Source organism: Agelaius phoeniceus, chromosome 2 (genome assembly GCF_051311805.1).
Source record: "Agelaius phoeniceus isolate bAgePho1 chromosome 2, bAgePho1.hap1, whole genome shotgun sequence".
Lineage (NCBI taxonomy): Eukaryota > Metazoa > Chordata > Aves > Passeriformes > Icteridae > Agelaius > Agelaius phoeniceus.
The window spans coordinates 108,630,915-108,652,538 of record NC_135266.1 but is presented as its reverse complement, the minus strand read 5'-3'; the positions used below and the strand labels follow the sequence as shown (position 1 = coordinate 108,652,538).

At 39.6% G+C, this 21,624-nt stretch overlaps 1 protein-coding gene across 19 annotated transcripts in view; it reads right to left on the bottom strand.

Moving 5' to 3' along the window:
* Nucleotides 1-7,471: 7,471 nt before the first annotated feature.
* Nucleotides 7,472-21,624, bottom strand: part of ROBO2 (roundabout guidance receptor 2) — a 1,034,237-nt gene continuing 1,020,084 nt past the window's right edge. For 11 of the 19 annotated variants that reach the window (XM_077174511.1, XM_077174512.1, XM_077174513.1 and 8 more), the window contains 3 exons: nt 20,491-20,754; nt 15,224-15,424; nt 7,472-14,234 (listed from right to left, as the gene is read on the bottom strand). In XM_077174511.1, coding sequence (XP_077030626.1) covers nt 14,233-14,234; nt 15,224-15,424; nt 20,491-20,754 — 467 coding nt within the window. In that variant the 3' untranslated portion in view covers nt 7,472-14,232. The remainder of the gene's footprint in view (nt 14,235-15,223; nt 15,425-20,490; nt 20,755-21,624) is intronic. The other 8 variants (XM_077174520.1, XM_077174524.1, XM_077174525.1 and 5 more) reach the window with 3 other exon arrangements.

Genomic DNA, 21,624 nt, shown 5'->3' with positions numbered 1-21,624 from the left:
TGGCTACTTCTGTACCTCTGCCAGCCTTCCATAGAGTGCTGCCAGTCTGTACTCTGCTCTGTGAAACAATTCACCTGCATGTTCACTAGCCTGCTGTCAATAGAAAACACTTTTCCAGCACTTTGCAATGCACACATCTGAAAAGTTTGGGCTTTTCAGAAGGGCTGGAATAAGGCAATTGATGTAGCAACAAACAGCAGCAACAAATCCATCCAATCTTCAACTTCAGCAGTGCAGCTCTCAAGAAAACAAACGGTCCAAAAATCCCATTACCTACTTATATAAACTATTTTAGCAGATTATTTAAATACTTCATGGAAATGAAGATGTGCCTGTGAAATCTCTCTGCTCCCAGCAGTGCCAGAGGACAAGAGCACCCCAGAAACTGTCAGTGCAATTTTGTGGTTCCAGTCTACACAGAAACCATTATCCCATGCTGGAAAAGAAAAAATGAGCACACAGCATCTCTATAGTGTGATTGATTTTGTTTATCTTTGTACCAAGGAGGCTCACCTTTCAGCATCCAAGCAGCAAAAATCAGAAGATGAAACATTTCCATTACTTACACCAATTGGCACAAACCCCCCAGGATCTGGAAGGGGAGGCAGTGGGAGTGAAGAAAGATCTGGCACATGGGACAAGGAGAAGGAGATCCAGCTTCCTTGTTTCCAACACCCTGATAGCATCTCAGTCCCTCCCAAAACCAGCAGACTAAACCAAACTGGTAAGGTATCTTAGCAAAAATTCACTTCCTTTTCAATTACATTTAATTTCCACTTCATCTCTCCTTTATATTTATTCCACAAACAAGCCATTGTGCTATTAATGATTCAGAGTTCCCCAAATCCATATGTTTTATGGATTTTATGTCAAAGTGGACTCACAATACTTTAATGAGGAAAAAGAATACTATTTTACTGTACTCACATCTTACACTACCCAGCCAATAGGCCTGTAAGCAATTTTAAATCTTTCTGGAACAGCACCATGGAGATTACAAAAAAGAAATAGGCATTACCAGCATACTCTGCCCCCCACCCCTCAAAAAGATTGATGTTTTCCAAAAGGACCTATTTTAAGAACTGATATGATTTTAGCAAGGATTTTAGCAGGATTTTAAATCCTCTCCTCTGGTTGCACATCTACATACGAGGTGTCAGGAAATCCTTTAAGGTTTTGTAGCAAGCAGAAATCAGGTAGATGATAAAACAGGGCTATCAGTCACATTAGCAGTCAAGTAACTTTGAGTCTCCTCATTTTTTCTGTAGACATCTAGTTTCTCTGTGCATGCTCAGAGATTTAGAAATTCATGTATTAGAATGACATCTCTAAAGTAGAGAATTTCACATTAGCAATGCAGATGGAGGAACGAATAATCTTGGAAAATTAGATGGTGGGAAGGCTGGTGTTGGAGAGTAGGATGAGAGTTGGAAATCCTAGATAAATGAGAGAAAAAGGTTAGTAGAGGGCAGGAAGAATGATAAAAGCAAAACCATAGAATTAGAAAAAGAAGGAAAAACTTCCATAGAAGAGAAGACTGGAAGACATAGTACAGAATCTGGGGGAAAGCTGAAGTTAACAGATAGAGATTGGCAGCCAGCAGAAACATTAAAATGATCAGAAAGCAGCATTTCAATGACACTGATTAATAAGAAATGTGTTCTTATGGACAAAGTTGATGCCATTTTTCTCACAGAATAGCTTACTGGGGCTCTGGCCCCCAGCCCTCCAGTTTTGCCAATCACTTGCTGGTAGATTAAGATACCAAAATGCCTCCTTGTACCATTCAGGTTAAGCTCTATTGTACACACAGAGGCACATGAGCAGAAAAGTGCTGCAATGGCTGCTTGGGAGACAAGGAATTTGTATAAAAGAAAGGGTAAATCTGGGGAGGGGAGAAAAGGGATAAGGAAAAAAATCTCAGGAAAAAAAAAAAAACGAAGACATTCAAGAGACATCATTCTTGAAATTAGCAGCTCATTAATTCTCAGCTTATTTTCAGTCTCTGTGGAGATTTACCATATGTGACAGCTACTCAGCCTGGGAGCCCGATTAGAGCAGCTTTCCACCTACCAGCAGCCTAAACTGCCACCCAAAAGCCTCATCATTTTCAGCAAACTTTGATGAGCTGGTTACCTATGGTTAACAGCCATGTTTGGTGCACTCAGTTGCACCTGGCCTGCTATTTTTCTCATATCAGTGCTGACAGATGAGCCTGATTATCATCCAAGATCCACCTTGCTCCTGCTCGTTTGGGCAACAACCATAGCAACTGAACTGAAAGAAAATTCCAGGAAAAGTAATTGAAGAGAAATTAAAAATTTTGACAGATTTTACCTGGAAATTCAATAAATTTTACTGGAAATTACCATGTAAATTACCTGCCCTGAGAACAGGCCCACATGCTTTGCCTACAGAGCATGTTGGTTCCATATCCCCTCCATACAGAAGTTTGAAGGCATGTCCCAGGATGCCTGCTGCTAATGTTTGAGCCCCTGCCCTGGGGCTCAAACAGGTTCCTCTCAAAGCTCCTGGATGCTCCAGGCCAAGATCAATTTGTCAATGCCAGGTTGTATGATGATTTATGACTACAGCTGAGTGAGGATGCTGGCCATGTCCTGTCTCTCCCTAACTAGCTGTGTTGAACTCAAGCCATCTCAAATCCCTTACAGGCCATGTGGATGCATGCTCAGAGAGGCTGAAGCTCTTTTTTGAGTTTCCAGGTATAACTTTTGTATTTGGAGGAAAATTTTGGAAAAGAAAATGTGAAACTGTTTGAAGCTGTACACTGATTACACTTTGTAAATACAACATATCACAAAGGGAGATAGGCTTATCTAGGAGGTGTGAAAAAGCTTCTCAAAGCCAGAATTTTATTTGGCCAGGATTTTTCACATCACACGAGTTACCTAAGGAAGGAGCATCTGAACATATACCAGATACACCTGTAAAAGTGGCAACAGGCATCTTAACAGGTACATAGGTGCAGGCAACCTGTAAATTAGTCTGCTCTGGGTGAACATTAGGCTCTGATTTTCCTTAAGCAAAAAAAGCAGAGGGGGATCAAAGAACAAAATCATATACTTTAAAAAATATAAGGATAACTGAAGATAAGAAAAATAAGAATACTGAAGCCAGAATACGTTAAAAATGCTACAGTCCAGATGGGAGGAAATAATAAATTTAAGAACAGAGGTGTGAAAAATTAATTACATGAGTAAGGAAGGTCCAGGTGGCTTGTATGAGCAGGATGAGACAGGCATTGCACTCTGAGCAAACCCCACTTATTGTTTGGAAGTGTTGTAGGTCAGATGCTGCTAAAAGTGTGTGAAAGGATAAGGATAAGATCCTGTCTGGCAGTGAATTAATGCCTGGATCAAATACTTCTCTGAAGGAAAACTTTATTTGTTTTTCTGAATAAGAAATTCCTTTCTGAAGAGATGTGAAAATTGACCAAAGTTCAAGTTCTGTAAAGAGAACCAGGAGATACAGATTCTTTTAGTAGCACTGGCCAATTGTTATTGTTTTTTTGGTTTCCTTTTTTCAGTGCAGCCATCCAGGAGTACTTTATCAGCAGGATTGTGCTGATAATAGGCTACACCTCAAGTAAGATCAATGTGAGTCTATTGCAGGGAAGTAGAAGAAAAAAAAAAAAAAGAAAAAAAAGAAAAAAAAAGAAGAGGAACAGAGGAAAAAAGTTATTAACATTTCCTCAGTATCACAGAATCCACTAGCAGGTCAAAGTTGTAACAATTTCATTTCAGAATAAAAAAATCAATGCTGAAGAAGGATGAAACAACAACTACCATGGCTGCTTCAGGTGTTATGATACCATTATAGCACAATAAGCTTATTATTCACTGTAGTTGTTCTTTGCATGCCTTGAGCACCTGTGACAAGTGTTCCTGAATCTGTGCAAAGACAAAACCTCAAATTAAATCTGACAAACACAGAAAGTGTCTTGGGCCAACTTGACCTTCCTTTGCAGATGTTCATTATGCATTTGTTCATTACCTACTCTTTTTTGTGCCCAACATGACTCACCTTCCCTGTAGATTGTGTTTATTGAGAGCTGATAGTTACAAGTGCTGACATTTGGCAGGTTTTATATACATGGAAATTAAAAGAAAAAGAATCTGACAAAGACATTGTAAATAACATGAGAGAACCTCCCTACACCTGTACACTGTATAAAAGCAGAGGAAAATTTAGTTGCTCTATTTTCAGGGGCTCTTTGTGGTGCTAGTTCCCATTGTATGAACGCTAATAGATGTGCAAGCACATAACTGCAGATATAATGTCAAAGTCATCCACATTACAACAAGGTTTCGGATGCTCCATAATGAAGGCTTCATCAGAGAGTGAAAATTATTGGCTCCCCTGTTGATGACTTCTACAAAACTCGTAAAAGTAGAAAGTTTGCCAGCTGGATTCATCTTCCTGTGCACAGTCATTTATGAAGCTTTGAAATTTTAACCATTGGCAACCATGCTATAGTTGAAAAAACTCCAAGAATATCTGTTCGATGACAAACAATGGTCTGCTAAATAGAGACACGCTGTCCTGACAGCTCCAGCTTCAGCTATGTGCCATGATATGTGCCAGCAAAAGCAGAGAAGGCATCATAAAACTGCTTCCAAAAATGAGCACCCTGCAGCTATTAGAAACTGCGGGAGAACCACCAAATGTCAGCCTTGTGCTCAACCACATTCAGTTTAATAAACGGATTTAAGAAAGTGAACAGCATAAGATGCTTCAAAACACCCTTAAGACTACAACAAAAATATTGAGTAGTACAGGGAAAAAAAGCATCTATTTACCACAAAAAAACCCAACCAAACAAAAAAACAAAAAGGAGAATTTTGTGTCTTCTTTTTTTGTTCCCTGGGACCAATTAAGAGCATCCTGTCATTATTATTGTCAGCACTAGCAACAGTTTACAAACGATAATCAATTCACTGACACATCCTAAAATTGATAGTCAGAGGCCTGAACTGAGAACAGACCCACATTGTTTTGGGTTTTAATGTAAGGGTTTTTTTTTTTCTGTAATTTCCTTTTCTGAGCAAGTATTTAAATTCATCCAAATCTAAAGAAAGAGAATGGGCTGTGGGCAAAAGGAGAATTTCTGTGTACTAGGTCCACAATGTGCTACAGAACTGTCGAGGAACATAAAGAAGAATTATTTTTTTGTCCTGAAAACAGTTGTTGAAATACTGCATGTCCTTTTATTCTCCCCTCACTTTCCTTTTCTTCTCCTTGCCCTCCCCTCCCATGGCTGCTCCAGCTCTGAGTGTCACCAGTGAGGTGCCAGGGCAGGCACAAAGACACTTCTGCCAAAACAAACATTTCCTGGCTTATGACATGTACTCATGAAAGGGTGCTTGAGTTTACCTGGAGTTTTGTTTTGTTTTGTTTTTGGTTTTTTTGGTATTTTTCCCAATAGTGTTCTACAGCTATAAAGGCATGTGAGACTCCCTTGTCCCACAAAATTCCCTATACTGGCCCAAGCAGGAGTTTCTCATCAGAGCAACTCAGTTTCAAAGTAAAGTTTCTTCACCCAGAAAACTCTATCAGAAATATTACCAAATGTTGTAATTCTGTGATCCAATTAATTATGGAAAAAGTAGTTGTACAAGTACTGAAAGGTTTTACTCTCAGCTAGGGTACAAGGGTACTTACCACATCTCAGAGGTCTAGTACTTTTACTCTTAAGTTTCCAATTAACTAATTGACATCAGTTTCTATTAAAATCATGCCTCCTAAATCCCTCCATGAAATCAGAAGTGGAACATATCAGCAATGAAAATCTGAAAATCATACCTCTTCTCCCTTATGGGTCCAGAGGAGACTGCAAAGTATGTGAAAATATGGAAAGGGTTATTCTTTGAATATTTTTAAGTGTTTGTGACATCACTTGGGGTTTGGGTAACCCTCAAAAGATCTAAAGGAGCATATGAACTGTAACAGAAGGGAATTCAAAGCCCCATATTTGGAAACAGGTTTTTAATGTACCCAGACATTTGTGTAGAGAAAATCAGAATGTGTTTGCATGTCCCAAGGCTGCAAAGTGCACAGAGTAGAAAGGGAGTCCTCTGATGGGCAAAAATCTGTCCATACATGACACAAACAAATCCTTCATCTTGGTTAAAGGAAAGACTAAAATTTTTCCACAGATTTCACCAGACCCATGATGTACTTGCAGGTCATCACTGTTCAGAATGACTTAACTGTTCCAGCTGTTTTAAGGTGCATTTCTGTGCTCCCCCTGACATGGGCTGGGACACATGGCCAGAATCCTTCTGCAACTGTGGCCATTCCCCTGGATTTCCCAGGCTCTGAATGCAGGGCTGAGCCACTCAAATCAGGACTCATCAATCAGTGGCTCTCCCTTAGTTACAAATGCTCTAAAGGCACCCAGTGACCTAGTTTAAACTTAAACCTCATATTCCACATAGATATAATATAAAGTGAACTTTTATACATCCCTGAGTGTGACATGGCTAAGATAGCTTTCTGGGCAAAGAAGGACAAAAATAGAAAAGCCTCATTATGTGCCTAACAACAAGGTGGAAAATATGCAGATGAAGTTTATGCCTGGTGGGAAAAGAGAAGGAAGAAGGGGGTGGGTAGACTGAAGGTAGTTTGAAGCCTGTGACAGCAGAGTAAATACAAAATATTTATTTATCAGTGTCTGCAATTCACTGGGAGATTTGAGGGACTGGGGAAGGAATGGCAGAGGTTTATTTTAAGTACAAACTGGAGTGGGTGACTGTCATTTTAAGACTGGGAGCAGGGGAGACAGGTCTGCAGTAGCTTGGGAGAGCAAAGTGTTTCAGGCAATTGGTGATTAATTGTACTCTGCTATGCCACATCTCTTTCTATTAAACCTTAGATGGCCAAATCTGTTTCCTAATTGTTTTTGTGTTTCTCAGTCTTCTTTTGTCTTGCATGGGAGTAGGCAATTTCTGTGCCATCAATATCTCATTAAGGTGCCTTGGATCTGAAATGCCTTGCTTTGTTTTTAATTTTGTTTTCCAGGTTTTTTGCTACATTTTATGACATGGCATTTTTTGTTTGCTCGTTGCGGTCCATTTAGTCTCTGGCATTCCCTTTCCCCAGGTTATAGCTTTATTTGTTTCTCTGCCTGTTGGCACTCGAGGTGTATGTAAATTATTGTTGCATGCTTCAATATCACCACCTATTGCTCTTCATTTCCCCTAATGACAGTCCCATCTGAATGCTGGTGCCTGCTCAGGTTGTACATGTGTAGAAAATAACTTCAACTCATCCGTGAGGTCTTCTTTAATTTTTCTTATTTTTCTTTTCACCCTCTTTCCTGTTGCTGTTTGCCTCAGACTTGTATTCATGAGGTGAGGAGTAGAGCTGCACACTTTCTGCCTGGGGCAAAATCCTGCTGCCACTCGTGCAAGTAGCAGCTTAGAGGAAAAAGGAAGGGCATTCACACAAATAGCTAATCAAAGGGTTTTTAATGATACTCATTAGGAAAGAAATTCATTAACAAGCCAGCACAGAACATTCCCTGAAGGGAGAGTGATGTTACTGGTCACATCAAAGTCCCCACCTGACTAACACCTTTATTGCTGTTCATAGTAAGGCCAAGTTAGCAGCAAAATCAGTCGCATTCAGTTCCTGCCAAGCAAAAAGTCATCAAAGCATGGTCATGGAAACTGGATCAGTTCTGGTTTACTAATAAAAATGGCTTTTCAACTTTTCACAGCGATGTATAGTTTAGCACCCACCACTGATGCTTTTGAATTCATACAATTTTGCATTTCCCACCCTTCACTCTGTCCCCTGCTCTTTTTCTCTCTTTTATTTGGGTACCTCTGACCATGTCCATGGTGTTGCCCATGGCAGTGGTGTAGTCCTGCAGCACCACAAACCTCAGCTGGACGGATGCCAGTGCCCCTTTTCCAACAGAAGTCTGCCAAAGGCAACCTCATGGCAAGGTTCAGTGGGGAGCCCCTCTGAACTGTGGGCAGAGCCCTCACCCAGACAAAGCACCAGTGCAGGCCTGCCAGAGCTTCCCCCACTGTCCAGGACAGATGCAACCTCTGAGCATCAGGGCTATTGCCAACCAGCAGGTGTAAAACTGCCTTTTTTTAATGTTCACACCATTACTTACCTAGAAAAGGGACTCTATTTTTCTGCCAACTCATTCCTAGAGATTAGTATCGGTATCTTGGGATGCTCGTTTGCTCTGTAAAAATTAGGTTTTTTAAATAGACTGGAGAAGAAATCTCACTTTTATTGCATTGCCCTGATACAGTAGAGCTCAGTTATTGGAACAAATTGTAGCAAGCAGCTTCCTGGTTGTTATACCCACATAATTACTACGGGCTGCTACATGAAACCCTGCTTCACTCTTATGCTTAGAGGCAAGATCTCCATTTTGCAAGGACAGAGCAAGTTCTATTATACATTTTACTGCCAAAGGAGGTCAATTAACTTTAATTGGTTCTAATTAGCACTTGCTCAAGCTGTTATATTCTTTACCTGCATCCGAGTGGCTCTCCAAGTGCTGCACAATGGATTCCTGCTTTTGAACACAAAGGAGAATTACTAATGGCATCCTTGAAGGCAAAAGATGCACTGATCAGCATGAATGGGGAACAAATATCAGCACAAATAGCAGGCCTTTTTAGAAAATAAACCCCACAAATATTTTGTGCCCATCTGGCTTAGATCAATTGAACTGAATGCAACTGTGCACCTTGTTGCTTAAAGTTAGAACAATGTAAGTACACAAATGCCATTATTCTTTACCATAACTTCTTTACAGATGAAAGTACTGGAAAATGCAAGGGGAGGGGATGGGGGGGTGCAGGGACAGTGTTACAGCTCTGAAAAAACCAATGGATCATTTCAATGGTAGCCAAAACAAAATACCAAGAAAAAGAAAAAAATTGTCAAACATACATCTGAAATGCTGTTTTCTGTGATTTTTGAACATTGTTTTAAAAGCTTTGTATTAAAGTGAAAGGTTTAATTTTGGCCTTTTTTTGGTTTTTGATTGTTTTTTTTTTTTATTCCATTCTCCTACAGCAAGAGGAACAACCTCACTCTTCAGCATCTAAACCATCTGAGTGCTCAGGATGTGGTGAGAACTCAGCAGTGAACTCAGGACTGCCTACAACAGACTGAATAAGGAACCACACACCAGAAGAGATGCTGCAATGCTGAGCTCTGCTCTAGGAACTTGTTTTCTGCTCAGGTCTTCCTGGGTGTAGCTACACAGCTAAATACAGTCAGGCCAAAGAGGAATCTAGTCCTCACACCAGCTGTGGAACTCAGAGCTACTTCTCCCCAAATACCCAATACTGTGCATGTAGGCATGGCCCTACATCTGCTGTGGGTCCCATGAGACATGTCTGAGTTGTATCTGAGAATGTGGGTGCAGGAGTGTGGGCAGGAAGGAGCTCAGTCCTGGAGGGAAGAGGGGAACCAGCTAGACACAGCAGAGCAGGTGTCTGCTGCCACTGCTCTCCTGTGCCCCCCTGAATTAATAAAGCTTTTATCCATATATTCAGCCACTCAATGCATGCAGAGCACCTCCATGGCTCTTCTGCTCTTGCAGCCCCCCTGCCAGACACCCCGGATCCAGGGAACAGCACCAGCACTGAGTGCACAACAGGAGAGCACTGAGAAAGAACTGAGGGAGGGCAGTCCCAAAATGTGAGACACACCCAAGTGAGCTCAATGCAAACCCCCGTGGTGCCACAGGCACTGAAAACCTTCCCTGCCCTGCAAACTCCATCCTCAGAGAAGTGCCCTTCCTCCAGATGCTGACCTGCCTGGGATCCACTGAAACCCACTGAGCCTGAAGCCACCAGGTCTCTCCTCTGCTGGAGCCTTCCTGGGCTATGAGCAGCCAGGGCTGTTCAACCCTGAGCATTCTCCACTCTCACCAGCTTGGATTAACCACACATTTAAAACAAAGCACCAGATTGAGTGTCCCGAGGATCTAGGCCTCCTATGGACTTTGGGTAATTATTTTTTGGTATGCAAAGCAAAAGCAATGAAGTTTATACACATCATTGCTTATACTGTTCAAAATTGCATGTGAAACTGTGGTGGACTTGGCTGTTTCTAAACCAGTATGTGTTACTTATTTTAGTATTACTTTTTCCCTTTTCCCTGCTATTTGAATTTGCCTCCTAAATGAATTGTCCGCTCCCCACATGATTTTAAAAAACAATTCATTTTTTAGCTAATGTGCTCCAGACAGATGGAACACAAAACATGTGTTAAAAAAATTAAAAATTAAATTAAGAAATCCTCCCTCAGCAAAGAGTTACCCCCCAATCTTTACAAAAGGTCAACTTTTTTCTTTCTAGTTCCCCTGCTAAAACTCCACAAGGCCGTTAACCATAAAAAAACCCCAAACTGCATAAACTGTAGACAAGCCAAAGGAGCTGCCTGTAATTTTTTCTTTTTTAAATTGAAGTTCCTGCCAAAATCTCCCCCAGCCCTATTCCCTTTCCTCTTTCAGTTGTGAGGACTCTTTCTCAGCCTCAGTACACACCTCTTCTCGTGGCTGGCAATGCATGGGCTGAGGCAAGCATAAACCAGCACATAATTATTTCAAACAGTCATGTCTTCCTTTTGCACTGGTGTGCAGCTAAATTAACATACTTAAAAACATTCCATGCACCTTATCTTTAGTACTTTTCCCAAGGAATGGTGTTTCTGTTGCATTTCAGGTGACAACCAAAAGGTATTCTAAAGGTTTACTGACTTGGTTATGTACTTGAGAAATAAAGGGGAAAGAAAAAAAAAAAGGAGCATCAAAAAAGGAAATCCTTGCATCACTGAAATGGCTGCCCATACAGCAATACACCACTGAAGCACATGGAACAATTCATTATTTGGTCCTTCAGCCCTCCTGCATTTAAAATTGAGCATGTATTCAGCACAAAGATCAAGAAAAATTGACCTATCCATACATTTTGGGGTATTCTGTACTGGGTTGGCAGTAGCTCCACCAGTACCAGACCCCAGGTCTGAGGGTTCAGACCAGGTTTTACACATCCACTGCTCTGTGGGCTTCAGGCAGAGCCAGCTGTGCCTCCTCAGGGCTTGCCCCACACTGAGGGAACAGCTATAAGCAGAATATTCACTGGAATAGCTGTATCAGTGTAATCACAGAGGTACAACTGTTCCAGGAGAGACAGGACATTAAACAGAAACCCCTAGGACAGGCAATGTTTACCACTGGCTCGTAGCTTAGTTCAAAAAAGAGTGTATAAAATGTTCCTTGTCACCTGTAAGTGGACAGTGATGATTATAGCTCAGTCTATGTTATTATTGCCTGATTTTCCCTGTTTGGGCTTTCACATATTGACTCCTTACTCAAGGTCTTTTAACATAGATTTGAAATGTGAATATGTTTTATTTTTCCCCAGTAAATATACAATACACACTTCAACAGTACTATTAACCAACTTCTTATGCCAATTAAACTTTGCTGCACTAACAATACCAATGAAACACATTAAGAGGTCATACTTTTTCGTGAACAAACTGTAGCCAATAAACAGTTTTTAAAAAAAAACAAATTAAAAACCAATTCTAAGTGCTGCCACAACATCCCTTTTCTTTAAACACATTATTCACAATAAATGTTTTCATTTTTTTTTAAAAAAAGAAGAATACTTCTTTTAAAATAGTAAATTAAATGGCATTTTAAAAAATATGTACTGTGGTTCATTGGAAGTACACTGTATAGAAAAGAGAGAGAAAAAAAAAAGAAGAGACATCACCTGTAAGATAATGGAGACACTTTGCCATACACAACAACACCTTATGTAATATTGTAAGCAAATTATTAATGAACAAAAATGTACAGAAGCAGATGGACAAGTTAGTGAATATCATGGTACTGAACAGCTTTAATACTGACACACATTTACTTTCCAGTGGAAGAGATAAAACACATATTTGAAAGTAATTGGAATGGCTTTATCAACCTCTAAAGATACTGAATTTTGAATAGAACAGAGTGAGTAAGGTGTTCCACCAAAGCTCAGCACAAGCTTTTGAATTAAACGGGGAAAAAACAACTATCAGTGACTGAGTTAAATGTTTTCCAGAGAATTAAATTTGAATTGTACTCTGAATAGTCTTCTCTTCATATGGTAGATACCAAAATAAAAACCATGCACATGTAATTATGCTGCATTCTTTATCTTACTTGAACATTTTTGCACATTTTTATGTTATGTTTTTCACTATAGTGTTTTAACAGGCAGGAAAATGGCATATACTCATTGGTCACATATGTAAATAAATTCATACTTTTTTTCCTCAACTTTTTTTTTGTTTGTAACTAGCTAAATAACACATGTTGACCTTAAGGGAGCTAACTAGCATTTTTCAATATTCAATGGTGCTGAGTTATAGTTGATGGCTGTCGTGTTTTATCTTATCATGGAACAAGTTAATGAAATGAAAAGCAACACATACTTAGCATTGTAATTTACTTTTCTAAAATTCTGCCATGACAAAAAGTGTTCTTAATACTGGTGAGCTCCAAGGCAAAATATAAAACAACATAGACTGGTTATATGAAAAGGGTATTCAATGGAAACTTGTGTTCATGGTCAGATAACTAACAGAAATAAGCTGTAAGATGCAATATTTAAATTAAGCATCAAAGTAATGGGTGGGTTAGCCACACACAATAATCTAAGAAAAGCTTGAGAATTTATTCTTTGAGATTTGAGAGGTAAAGAAGACTTGGACAAAGTCATGAAAATTAATGAAGAGACAGGATGCTGTCATTAATGTCCACTTACAGAGTCTGGTTTATTCAAAAACTGTATAAACATGCGTTATTTCCTCATCATTTGAAGCCACTCACTAAAACACAGGTCAAAGATTTCCTTTACTTATATCCAACTTTTTGGATGCATTGTATTGCCAGAAATATACTTAATGCAAGTCAAAAATAATTTGACCATTGCTTTCCTTCCAAAAACTGAACATTTTGCTACAAATTTAGTGGATCCAACTTCAGCTCTTGCAGGCTTCAGGTATGGAACAGAAAGGGTTGTGTAGACTGCATCAAAACAATTAATGTCATGAATTTCAGTGGTGCAGCTTTATCCTCTATCGTACTGTACATGTATTGGAAAGATGAAATAAGATACTCTGACATTTCAATTTTTTGGAAGCAGCCTGAATATGTCCTAGTAATAAATTGCATTCTTATCTTCTTACTAGGTATTCCTTGTGTTTATGTGGTTTGTTTCCCCTGAAAAATCTCTGTCCTATGTTTTGGGCTGGAGAAATAAATGGTAATAATTCCTTTAAAACTGCAAAATAAAAACAGCTTTAGTGAAACACCTTAAAGTTCTTTTATTTGTAGCAAGGTTTGTTTTTCTTCCCCTTAGTGGCATGGGATGGCTAAAAGCAGATACTAAGGGTATCACTCTAGTGAAAGGGTCTAGGCCATCTCATGCTACCTTTAGTTTTCATTTTCACTCTTTAATCTCACACTTCCAACTTCTGACCCCTTCTTAAATAGGAAGAGCAACTATGTTGCTAGATTTTAAAAGGTTTAAATCTGTTTCTGATGTCTTCACTGACATCAGTTTTGCCTGTCACTTTCTCATTTCTACACCCCAATGGAAAACCACCTAACATACTCCTTTACATCCAAAGTAGCTTACAGGATGTAAACCTTCTTCACACATTCAGTCTCTTTTTTTCTTCATGTCATGAGGAGTAGAGTTTTGTGCTTATCACCAAATAAAATTGCAGTGCAAACTTTAAACATAAAAGTTACACAATTAAAAGTTAATATATGGCACCACAGCCTATTAATTCACATATAGTACAACAGACCAGTAAAAACAGACATGAATATGAACATAGCTAAAAAGAAGGTGAGCTTGCATAGCAATGCAACAAAAGAAATTATATACAGAAGGAAATCCTTTTAATCCTGGAGGGTGATTTTTTTTTCTTTCTTTTTTTTATATACTCCTGACAAGGAATAGCTTAAGGTGGATGGTGTATTAAAGAGAAGAACACAAGTAAAGTATCTGTGGGATATGTGTGGCTGTGTGTCTTTACATTGCATTTACAGTTCTTTTAATAGTACATAAATAAAGAAAATGTTCATTGCACTGTTTAGTGTCATCACTTCCATGAGTTCAGACCTGATGGTCCATCAGAGCAGCTTGCAATGTGTCTTCTCAACTACTCTATAGAGAGAAACAAAAGAGAGAGAAAGAGGTTGTAATAAGGAGAAAAAAACCACACAAAATGAAGCCTATGGCATTATTACTGCAGCACAGAATGAATATTCAATAGGTTGTGAGAACAGGGTTAATTGCTTCTAAGATGAAAAGCGAGGGATGCTAAAATTTAGCACTTACCAACACCATATCTGAGGCTGCACATTTCAGGGCTCCTGGGTCACCATTAGCTCTCTTACAGCTACAGGGCAGTAACTGCCAGGAGCTGCTGAGGGTTTGGCTGCAGCAAGAGGAGGCAGACATGCCAGCAGCTCCACTGCTTTTATGACCACTAATAAGTTTATTAAACACACCAGTATGCCTGAGTGTGCTGGGGTTTTGATGTTCTTTCTCAAACAACAGAGTCAAGCCTTTGGGCAGCTGGTACTGCCAGCACGTACATAGCATCAACACGGTTTCATCAAAAGTTTAAAAGATACTGAGTGATAATAGGAAACAAATCTGGAAAACAATTTCCCTGCCCTGGGATGCTGAGGAAAGAAGTGGAGATATAAAACTGAAAAACTGGGGTATGCAATCAAGAAAAGAGGACCTCCCATCTAAGAGAATACTTCTCATCAAGCAACAGGAAATTAAGGAGAAGGCCGAGGAAATCTGTCACTGGCATTTCCAAGACAAGCACACTACACTTTGCCAAAAAAAAATTCCAAGTTACTAGAATTCCTTCTCAATTTTTCCCATGCTTCACTAGCATTACACACAGAGAGATGTACCATGTAGATAACTTTGGCATGGCTTACACAGATTTGAACTGGTCCAAAGCAAGGAACAGAAGGACGACGTTTGTTTGCCATCACATGCAATACGCCTCAGAAGGCAAAAAGACCTGCACAAAGCTTAATCTGATTATCACACACAACTTCCTTCACAAGAGATTTATAATCTTTTTCTTTTATCTATTTGAGAGTTTTAACTGGGGCTGGAGGTAAACTTACATAATTCACCAGTAAACTGTCCTTGACTGTTTGCTCCCACATAGCCCATATCGAGAAGGTCACTGGCATTGCGTTGGTGACCCCCTCGCAAGACTTCACCTTTTCTGGGTCCAGTTGATCCTTTAGAAGAAGATGTTCCTGAAGAGCTGTGGCCACCAGGGGATGGGAAGTTGGGTTTACTATATGGTACGAGTGCCTCTTCTAGAAAAGCAAAACAAAGCAAAATAAATACCAATGCAGTCCTAGGAGTAGGAATAAACAAGCTATTCATTTATGCATGTCATATTAATTCATGTCTGTCTTTTCTCTTGCTCTATAGCATAACAATTTTACATAAGAAAATACACAACTAAGAGTTGTATCCCAAGGACAGAGAAGCCAGTATGAATTTAAATCTTGCTTCCTTGTGAACTCCTAAGTCAGTTTGTATTAATTATAAGAAGTCTAGATTCATTATGAATAAGAGATCATGAATCATAGGTACTTTAATAAAAATAGGTGAACATGCAATTTCCAAAACAATGAAGCTATGATTAGATTTTTGCTTCAAGCCTACATAAATGTGCTTTTTCCTTTTCTTTAGCTTAAATTATGGCAACATTACCCCAATCAGTTTAGATAAAGAACGACAATATCAGCTAATTTAATTAGCTTCCAGCAACTCAGTAATTTCTAACGATGCAAAGTACACTGGCAATTTTTTTTTTGAACTGGTGTTGAATTACATTGGAAAATATTATATTATACATTGCAGCTGTAATATTTGGAGCAAATAAATAATCCTGCAGCTTGTTTCATGTTCCATTATGGGCAAAAGGCTTACTTTTGCTCACTTGGATTCTTTTTCTGTGAAGACCTATAATAATGAACTGCTTTCAAAAGCAGGATTAATGGCAATAAGGCATAAGGCTGTATACCTTATATGTCCTCATATAGCATGAAGTAAAACAAGACATCACTTCTGATTAGAGTTTCCTGGAGATATTGTTGTAATAATCCAAATCTAAGAAGCATAACAGCAGAACTGATTTAACACTGAAATAGAACCACTATTTTATTTCTTTGCTGTGTATGATCCACTTTTGCCCTCTCAGAAGCTGAAGAAAGAGATCTTGCTAAATATAGTTTGAGTCAAGAAAGAACATGAGTATATATGCCTAACCTCAAACACACCATTGTCCCTTCTGAAATCGGTGGGATTTCTACTGCTTGAATCTTGCCTTTTTTCAAAGGGAATTTAGGTCCAAAGGGTTTTCTTTATTTTGGTTTTCCAATTGTCTTCACTCTTAAACAACCTTTTGAGGAGAAATGGACTTTCTTTGACAGAGGGCAGGAACACAGAAAGAAAAGTAGGTGGGGATGGTTGGAAAGAAAGAGGAGAAAGAAATGCTTTTATTCACAAAGCAAAGCCTTTGCAAAGACTGTAGCAGGGGCATAATTGGAGAAGTGCTAAATGAGAACAAATTTGTGGAAGAAATGCAGGATTTCGTTATTTGCCACAAGAGAGTAGGATGTGGGGACTCCCCCCCGTGAGCTGCTGTTGAGCTGAGCCTGATTTTAAGGTAAATCTCTTGCAGAAGAGGGCAGGCAGTTGACTTCTTTCCCTGCCAAAGTATCTCCCTCTGGTCCTGCCAAGGGACCAGAATATTTGTGCTGCAGGATGTAAGGGCATTATCAGTGTTTTGTGCTATGACTATGTGCAGTCCTTGCTGGGAAAAAAAAAAAAAAAAGAAATGCTTGAAAGACTCTGTAAAACAGCATTTAACAGCCACAGTCTATCCTAAATTATGTTACTTGTTTTTTTATACATCAAGACCTAACAATAGAGTCAGATGCAAACCTAGTTTCCAAAGGCTGGCTAAAATATGGAACAGTTTTCATTAAGGCAGCAATAAAGCAAATGGCATAAATCAGTTCAGCAGAAAGCTGGATACATTTTTAAAGGATGAAAACAAAAGTCACTAGCATAGCAAAAGAGTTGGAAGATGACATATATAGTCAATTGATTTGTTTTTCTAGCTGGTGGACTCAGGATAAGGCCTCCTTCGGGTTCAATGAAATATTGAGGAAAAACGACCACGAATAAATATAAAGTGCATTATCATTATAGAGCATATGGTATGTTAAATTATCTGTTGTGCCCTCAGAAATAAACATAATCCATAAAATAAGGAATTGTGACATAAACAAAGGCTAGGTTTTACACAACATTCTAGCACATGAAAAGTAGTTGTCTTCAGTCCTGAGAATGGGCTCACATTTATTAAACTCTCCAAACAGTGCCCCATGTCCAGGCCTGCAAAGAATATGGGGAGGTTTTGCTGGTGCCTTACTCATTGAAATAGTGAGCCATTAATTTGAAGTTATAATTCTAGCCCCTGTGAAATCAGCATTGTGTGTAACAATGCTTCTATACCTCAGGAAATAACCAAAAGGCTTTTCCTGCTATCAAAATTATTGTAACCTGATCTAGCACCACTTTCGCCAGGGGGGCAGCTGAGAATGTCACATTTGATGTGCTTTAACTCCAGTTCTACAATGAAGCCACTGCCAGGAACTCAGAGATCTTGTTTATACTGAAAGCAACCAGTGGAAACAGAGATCCCAGACTTGGGTATTTTTATTCTGTTCAACTTCAAACTAAAGGTCTTACTTTCAAAATTTCTCTCACGCTTGGTAACATCTGAAATTAATCCCATAAGTTGCATCTATTTTCTGGAAACTGTTAACTAATACTAGCAACTGTTTTTTTGGAAATGCATTGAAAACTGTGACAGAATGGATTTCCAAAGAGCTATGCCATTAATAAAGGGAAGAAGCATAATTGATATTATTAAAACACCTAAATTGAGTGATATAAAACAGCATAATGTACAAGAGTAGCCATTTTAAAATCTACACAAGAGTGCAGAGCAAGAAAGCTGCAGTGCAAGAGGCTGGAATGACAATGCAGACAGAGAGATATGAAGCCCTGTCCTGTCTTGTGCACAAACTTTGTGAACTCCTCACACCAGGATAAACTCATAGCATCTCCTAGAGGCATCCTTTTTTATGCATAAAGGATATGCACTTGCCCTTGGCATCCTGAATTTGACAAGAACAAGATACCTGTAACCCCTTCAGTTTAGGGTATTGGAAGTGTCAAAATCAAGTTCTCTTTGTTTATGGGCAGATAAATGCACTCCCTGCAGGATGGGAATTTTACTACTGTATAAGCTCTGCATCTCAGAATAAATGACAAATTCTATTTACACGCTTGTGATACAGAGGAAAATGAAAGGACTTCTTTGTAAGCAGGTCAGAGAAGCACCCTTAATAATTTCCAAGGAAATGAGAAGTGTAAGGTATATTTGGGCTATTTTCTATGTGTTTGTATATCTTCCAAACTGCAATTAAAATTGCCATTTCACCAAGCAGCATGAATTTCACACACTATTTTTAAACTGTGATTTCACATTGTGATTTCAGAACATGAACAGCTACTCACTTGTTTATGCAGCCAACAAATTAGGGGGTTTTAACAGTACCATTATTGATATTTTTAAAAATATGAATTGTATTTTAAATATTTAAATTTTTAATACAGGTAGCAATATTTTCCCTAGGAGAACTTTATTCAGTAAATCCTGTCCCCATGACTGATTTGTCTGCACACTGCTCTTCTTTTTATAGGATGTCAATGGCACTAGTGTGTTAGATTAACAAGGAGCTTTAAGAGTGAACAAAGTCAATAAAAATATGGATGACAAGAGTACCTCTAGTGTAACTGTGGGAGCTACATAGATAAGAGAAGAAACAGTATAACCCTACAAAAAAACTTTACACTCAGTATAATTTTTTGTTTAAATCTTATTTGTCCTCCTGTATCACTCTAATCAGCACTGCACTGGGATGAGGTGATTAATGGGCTAAAGAAAACACCCTAGGATAAAAGAGCAGCTTTTACTTGAGGTCAGGTTGAGAGAGGGAAACTGTGAATATTGTAGAAATCCAGCTCCAGCCTAGCATCCCCTCCTGTGCACATTTGTGCAGACTTGAAATCCATTTAGGCGCTAAAGTCAGCTTGGGGCAAGGTGCAGGTCCTGTATGAAAGTGAAAACCTGCGCTGTCATCTTGCTGGGCTTAAGAGATGAATGCTACTTTGTCATAGCCTGGAATAAAGAGAAGAGAGGGTTTTTAATGCAGCTGAAAGGAATGTCAGTAGTTTAGAAGGATCAGCCTTCTTGCAGACACGTGAAAACTGCTGCCAACCTGGAAGCAGGTTGAAAGAACTGGAAAATATGGCCCTAAATGTATAAATAAATACATCTAACAGAAGATACTCTAAAAATTTCTCTCCTTCCCTGCTGGCCTGAAATTGTTCCTATTTTCTCCATCGCCACTCTTGAGAACATTATTAATTTCCAGAACATTGCAAAGAGTGCACCGAGTCAGGTGCTAATGAGATTTCATTGATGCAAGAGGGAAGATAGCTGGATCACGAGCTCTCATTGCACTTTTCCTTTCCTTATTTTCCAGCCTGACCCTCGCCAGCACTTTCCCAGAGAGGTGTGAGGTGATCCCAGAGCCCTGCCAGGCACAGAACCCCTCAGCAAAGGGGTGGAGCAGCCCTCTTGGAATCTCTGTGGGTCAGAGTGACCCCGAGATATGTACAAGTCTCTTTTCCCAGCCTGGGAGTCGAAGAAGGAGTCAGGATTGCCCAGCTGTGGTTTTCAAGGTTGTTTATAATTTCTTTTCTATAACATTCTTTCCCTGGCCTGCTGAGGTCCGTCCAGCAGGTCAGTCAGAGGCACACTGACCACCCTCAGGGGCGTGTTGTCTTTTTATACTAAAAACTACGTGCACATTATTTACAATTATTTTCCAATACCTATCACCTATGTTAGACAGTTTATTCCTACCTTAAACCAATCCAAAAGTGCCAGCATCACACAGAACATGGAGGCTAGGAAGAAGGAGAAAGAAGGACAAAACATGCCCAAATTCCTCCATCTTGAGATCCCATTCTAAAAACCTCAAAAATCTACTTTTCACCCTGTGACAAACTAGCTATCATTCTACTTAAACTTTCGTGGCCTGTCATTCTTCATATAAAGGTGGTAAAATGGGTCAAAATGGGTCAAATTCAGAGGCACATGGGTCTTGGGCTCTGTGCCAAGGTCTCTGATCCCCCTGGCAGGGGCTCGAGCCATCCAGGACAGCCAGAGGGATGTCCTGGCTCCCGACAGAGCCCCTGCCTCGCCTCGGCTGGTGCAGCGCGCACACACCTGATCCGAAGGCTTGTTTGTGTTGGGCTTTCCTGAAATCCTCTTGGCGGTCTGCAGAGCTTATCCACTCCTGGGCTTGCCGCTGCCACTCTAGTGATGTCCTAGCGGGCCGGTCCAGGGAGCTCTTTGTGTCATCTACGTTGGCTGCCGCGTGCTGCCTCTCCAGAGAGCTCCCCTTCCTCTCGGCAGAGCCTCCGCGCTGGCCGGGCACTATGGGCTGCCTTAAACCCTGACCGGGGGGCGGGTCGGGTGGTGGTGGAAGATCTAAAAAACGTGAATAATATTCAGGTGAACTGATTTTTTCCTTTCATTTGGAACAGAAGGTCTGTTTTCGACGCTGAAAAGTGCCTCGTAAACGGTACGAGCCACCAAATTGGTTTTAAAAGGAGGAAATTTCATGTTAATCACAAAAGGGTTTTGACTTCTGCTAGCTCTTTATTCTGTGTTTCTACCTCTTTCTAACTTCCATAAAAAACCATAGGCTCTGAGCCCTGACTTACACTTCCAAGCATGGGACTGAACAATTCCTTGTTCAGTAACAACAAGGAATTAAGAAAGGCTGTGGAAAACTGATCCATGCCAGTTGACAATTTCCCTCCACCCTACTGGGGCTTGCTTCATCCTGGTTTTGGGCTACACTTTCAGCTTGAGGTGTAAACTCAAAATCTAACATACCACTTCATCAAAATGAATAAAATGCCACAAATATTGGGAAAAAATTGACTGTGAAACCTACTGTCATTGAAAAAGCATCAGTAATCTCAGACCAATGTGTTTAAAGGGAACCACCAAACAATGGGTGAGAATTTTAGTCAATGAAATGAAGAGCTAGACTCTTCAGAGACTAGAGGATGTCCACTCTTAAGTTTTGCAGTCCTGCAAATATAACCAATTAAAACACAATTTCAGCTAACAGAAAGACACTTGCCTGGTCTTTAACAACTTCTGTCCTTTTCAAGTTTGTGACTTGGACTACTAAGATTGTAGAATTGTAGAATTGAAGGTCAACCTTCTAAATACATTTTTGGGGGCAAAAACTGCACTTTTTTTATGAGTCCATGACCCAAGGTAATTATAGACTCAGGATAATTCATATTCTAAATGCAACTTTTCATGTAAATGATATAATAGACT